Source organism: Pagrus major, chromosome 10, assembly GCF_040436345.1.
Source record: "Pagrus major chromosome 10, Pma_NU_1.0".
NCBI lineage: Eukaryota > Metazoa > Chordata > Actinopteri > Spariformes > Sparidae > Pagrus > Pagrus major.
The window spans coordinates 2400551-2405720 of record NC_133224.1 but is presented as its reverse complement, the minus strand read 5'-3'; the positions used below and the strand labels follow the sequence as shown (position 1 = coordinate 2405720).

The window sequence follows — 5170 nt, the reverse complement described above, 5'->3', positions numbered from 1 at the left end:
CAGAAAGCAAAGGATCGGACTGCTGCTCACACAGCTGGAGCCACATGGAAAAATATGGGAGGTGTAATGGCTGAACACGCTGTTAAAGTTCAGGCCGACTGTAAATGTGTAAGGGAGCGCTGTGAATGTAGAAGAAGAGTCATTTCCTCAAATGAAGCCGAGCGTGAAAGGACAGGACACTTTAAACTGGACGAAGACCTCGCCCACAGAGACTGAAGAGGACGTTTGACTGACCAACACAAAGACAAATCTCTACTTACAAATATAATGTGACAAAAACAACAGGCGGGTCTCAAGTCATAATAAGAGATCAATGTATCAACTTAAAGCACTGCTGTAAACCTGCACAGGACAGCTAAACACGCTGCCACAGACTGATGACGCCTCCCTGTTCTCAAACACAGTCTGACTGGATTTCCTGCTTCCTGCCCATCAGATCTGCCAGTGTAGAGACGGGTGTGACCAACATGCTGTGACAGGCCGCCTCTTTACCGCAGATCAGCATGCAAATATGACAAACTGACGGAGGGTTTGGTTTCCTGTGTGACGCTTTTATTCACTGTGAGGGAAGTGAAGCTCTTCAGACAGTCGCTGTTGTTCGGAGGTGAGATGGCGCAACGAAGAAACCGAGCGGACGAGCTGAAATTCAGCTGTTCGATCTGTCTGGATCTACTGAAGGATCCGGTGACTATTCCCTGTGGACACAACTACTGCATGAACTGTATTAAAGCCACGTGGGGTGAAAAGGGTCAGGAGAAAACACACAGCTGCCCTCTGTGCAGGAGGAGCTTCACACCGAGGCCTGAGCTGCTGAAAAACACCATGTTGGCAGAGTTAGTGGAGGAGCTGAAGAAGACTGGATTCCAAGCTGCTCCTGCTGATCACTGCTATGCTGGAGCTGAAGATGTGGCCTGTGATTTCTGCACTGGGAGGAAGCTGAAAGCAGTCAAGTCCTGTCTGGTCTGTCTGGCCTCTTACTGTGAGAAACACCTCCAGCATCACTATGAATCAGCCGCTTTAAAGAAACACAAGCTGGTGGAGCCGTCCAAGAAGCTCCAGGAGAACATCTGCTCCCGTCACGATGAGGTGATGAAGATTTTCTGCCGCACTGATCAGAAGTGTATCTGCCTTGTCTGCTCAATGGATGAACATAAAGGCCACGACACAGTGTCAGCTGCGACAGCGAGGGCAGAGAAGCAGGAGCAGCTCACTCAATGTCGGCAAAACATCCGGCAGAGAATCCAGGACAGAGAGAAAGATGTGAAGGAGCTTCAGCAGGAGGTGGAGACGACCGATCGCTCTGCTGATAAAGCAGTGGAGGACAGTGAGAAGATCTTCACCGAGCTGATCCGTCTCATGGAGAAAAGACGCTCTGATGTGAAGCAGCGGATCAGATCCCAGCAGAAACTGGATGTTAGTTTGGCCAAAGAGCGTCAGGAGAAGCTGAACCAGGAGATCACTGAGCTGAAGAAGAAAGACGCTGAGCTGGAGAAGCTCTCGCTCACAGAGGACCACACCCAGTTTCTTCACAGCTACCCCTCACTGTCAGCACTTACTGGGTCTACACACTCACCTGGACCAAAAATCAATCACCTGCAGTCCTTTAAGGACGTGACAGCAGCTGTGACAGCAGCTGTGACAGTAGCCAGAGATAAACTGCAGCAGATTCTTACAGAGAAGTTACCTTTCGTGGAGTCAACGAGCAGAACTGAGTTCTTACAATATTCACGTCAGATCACACTGGATCCAAACACAGCAGAGACATGTCTGGTTTTATCAGAGGGGAACAGAAAAATAACACGTAATGATAAAAATACACCACATCCTCAACATCCAGACAGATTCACTAACACACATCAGGTGTTGAGTGAAGAAAGACTGACTGGACGTTGTTACTGGGAGGTGGAGAAGAGCGGGTGGGTTAATGTAGCAGTCGCTTACAAGAGTATCTCAAGATCAGGGTCCTCTAATGCAGTTCTGTTTGGATGGAATAAGAAGTCTTGGTCATTAGATTGTTACAGTAGTAGTTGTTACTTCAGCCATGACAATCAGCAGACTCCCGTCTCAAGCCCTGGATCCTCCAGAATAGGAGTGTACCTGGATCACAGTGCAGGTATTCTGTCCTTCTACAGCGTCTCATCCAACACGATGAGGCTCCTCCACAGAGTCCAGACCACGTTCACTGAGCCGCTCCATGCTGGACTTTGGCTTTATGGTCCTGATGGAAACACTGCTGAAGTGTGTGAAGTGAAGTAGTTATTAAAGAGGCAGAAGAGAGTTTAACATCAGAGACATGTGCTGTAACTTCTCTCTTTACAGGGAGAACTGAAGTGATGTGAGCCCCGATGGTTCTGCTGATTGGACCTCTTGTGTGTTGTATCAGTGCAGAATGTGTATATATGTGTGATGGTGAACGCTGCTGAGCTGTGTGAGCACAAGTAGACGTCCTCATTGAAGAAGCAGTGAGTGACATCGTTCAGCTCGATGCGTCGTGTGTTAGTGTGTGAAAACTCAGATATTATAGTGTTGTGTTTTCCTCTGAATGTAATCTGAACCGGGTCGAGTTTTACTGATGTGACTTTAAATGTACAAGTGTTGAAGAAGTAACCAGAACTTTGTTCTGTTTATTTGCTGCAGCAAGTTTTCCAAAGATGCAGTTTGAGTGAGAAGAGGCAGCAGTGCAGATCCGCCTCCACTGAGTCTGTCAACTGTGATGAATCTGTGAAATATAATAAATGTGACGAGATCGTAGAATCAGACTGTTTGTTTCAAGTGTCGTTCTTCATCGAGCCGCGTTATCATGTGAGTTCAGCTTCAACATGATGGCAACATCACAAACCTCCAAAGAAATGAAGGAAGAAGGAAAAAAGAAAATTAAAAGTAAAATTAAAAGAAAGAAAAAATAAAATAAAAACAAATAATAAAAATAAAATGAAAAAAATGAAATAAATAAAATTTAAAGAAAAAAATTTAATAAAGAAAAAATTTAAAGAAAAATATGTAAATGAATTAAATTAAAAAAGAAAGAAAAGAAAAATAAAGACAATAAAAATTAAATAAAATAAACAAAGAAAATAATGAATAAAAATGAATTAAGTTAAAATTACATTAAAATAAAGAAAAACAAACGACTGAAATGTGTCAAAGTTTTATTTGTATTAAAAGTTGGAATGTTTGTTTCGACATTAAATATGTTACAAAGCACTTCATGAATCACACACACACACACACACACACACACACACACACACACACAGACACACACACAGTGTTACAGTTTAAAGACGACACATGTGAAGTTTTCTCTCTCAGTTGACACAAATTAGTGGCGATGACGCCTGCAGACGGTCGATCGGCTCCGTTTCAGAACAAAGTCCGACGTCACCACTGTCGGTGTTTTGCAGACAGAGCGAGTCTCGTTGGCCGAACGTTGGTTAACGTGACGTCACAGACTTCAACAGTCATGAGAGCGCTGTGGGAAACATCCGCTCTATACACATGTAAAATAAAGCATCAGCTAACAGGGAAACCTGCCGCAGTGAATGTAGATCTGTGCAGGTCACGTGTTGTAAAAGTCACAGGTTTGATCTCTGCAGCAGGGAGCGAAGACTTGGACCTCCAGGTGTCAGATAAACAACTCAGAACACAATGTAATCAGACCAATTCAGCGTCATCACTGCTAGTTTACTGACAGCACGTTGAGAGAGAGTCCTCCATGTTTCATCTTTAGTAAGAACAACAACACTTGATGAGACTCGGTGGACGAGTACGACTCGAGTTCAGTCTGCAGACGTGAGCTGCTGTTTCTGAGACGTAGTGTTTGAACACAGGAAACATCGAGAGAGCGCTTACAGAAAAAAGATGCACGTACGGTACATGTTTAACACGATAACGTGGCAAACTCCAACACTTCCTGTGGCTGGTTCAGCCCAGCACGGTGCCATTCGGCCTCACACGGCTGTTTAACTGCAGGAAATCTAACGTGGGCGTGAAGCAGCTTTTAACCTCCTCAGACCGTCAGAGCAGTTTCTGTGTGAGTTCTGTGTTCATGTGACACTAAAGTCACACTGTTATAAACTATGAACAGGCTTCAAGTGTGATGTTGAAGCTTTCATCCAGAAATATGTTCACAATCCAAGAACCAGTGTGTCGAGTACGACTGAGCTCCGTGACTCATCTTTACATTTGACTTGTGTTTGTTTGCTGCTCGCTGTTCAAACCTGTTAGACGTGATAAAGTCATGGAGAAAACGACTGAACTAGTGTTTGTTTCCTTCAACAACTTGTCTGTTGGAAAATGTTCTGCGGTGTCGTCTCCTCAGGTCGAGCTCTGTATGTGAAATGATCCAGTTGAAGATCCAAATTTGAGGGAATGTAAAACATTTTGTTTCTGGTCAGAATTTATAGAGAAATATGTGCAACAGATAAACTGTCTTTTATAAATAGTTTAAGGTTCCTACAGCGTCAAAACACACAAACATTCACTTTGACAACACTGATGTCATCCTATCATCCGAGTGGCAGTTAGCCACTAATGCTAATTGTGCTACGAGTTATAAAGCGTTTCAAACACTGAGCCAACAGCCAACAGCCAACCACAGACACTTCCTGTCAGGCTGTAGGAGAAAACCAACATCCTGTCTGCCTCTCTGTCTGTCTGTCTGTCTGTCTCTCTCTCTGTCTGCCTGCCTCTCTGTCTGTCTGTCTCTCTGCCTGTCTCTCTGCCTGTCTGTCTGTCTGTCTCTCTGTCTGTCTCTCTGCCTGTCTCTCTGCCTGTCTCTCTGCCTGTCTGTCTCTCTGTCTGCCTGTCTCTCTGTCTGTCTGTCTGTCTGTCTGCCTGCCTGTCTGTCTCTCTCTCTCTCTGTCTGCCTGCCTCTCTGTCTGTCTGTCTCTCTGCCTGTCTGTCTGTCTGTCTCTCTGTCTCTCTCTCTGCCTGTCTCTCTGCCTGTCTGTCTCTCTGTCTGCCTGTCTCTCTGCCTGTCTGTCTCTCTCTCTCTCTCTCTCTGTCTGTCTGTCTCTCTCTCTCTCTGTCTCTCTGCCTGTCTCTCTGCCTGCCTGCCTGCCTGTCTCTCTGTCTGTCTGTGTCTCTCTGTCTGTCTGTCTGTCTGCCTGCCTGTCTCTCTGCCTGCCTGCCTGCCTGTCTGCCTGTCTATCTGTCTGTCTCTCTGCCT

At 45.4% G+C, this 5170-nt stretch overlaps 1 protein-coding gene across 1 annotated transcript; it reads left to right on the top strand.

Annotated features, from left to right (window-relative positions):
• The first annotated feature begins 609 nt into the window (after positions 1-609).
• Positions 610-2455, top strand: LOC141003609 (tripartite motif-containing protein 16-like). The gene has a single exon (XM_073474995.1). The coding sequence runs from the start codon at positions 610-612 to the stop codon at positions 2254-2256; it is 1647 nt and encodes a 548-aa protein (XP_073331096.1). The 3' UTR covers positions 2257-2455.
• The last annotated feature ends 2715 nt before the right edge of the window (positions 2456-5170 follow it).

Excerpts from the sequence above, each read along its gene's own strand:
- LOC141003609 (XM_073474995.1), top strand. The coding sequence starts at position 610 with ATGGCGCAACGAAGAAACCGAGCGGACGAGCTGAAATTCAGCTGTTCG.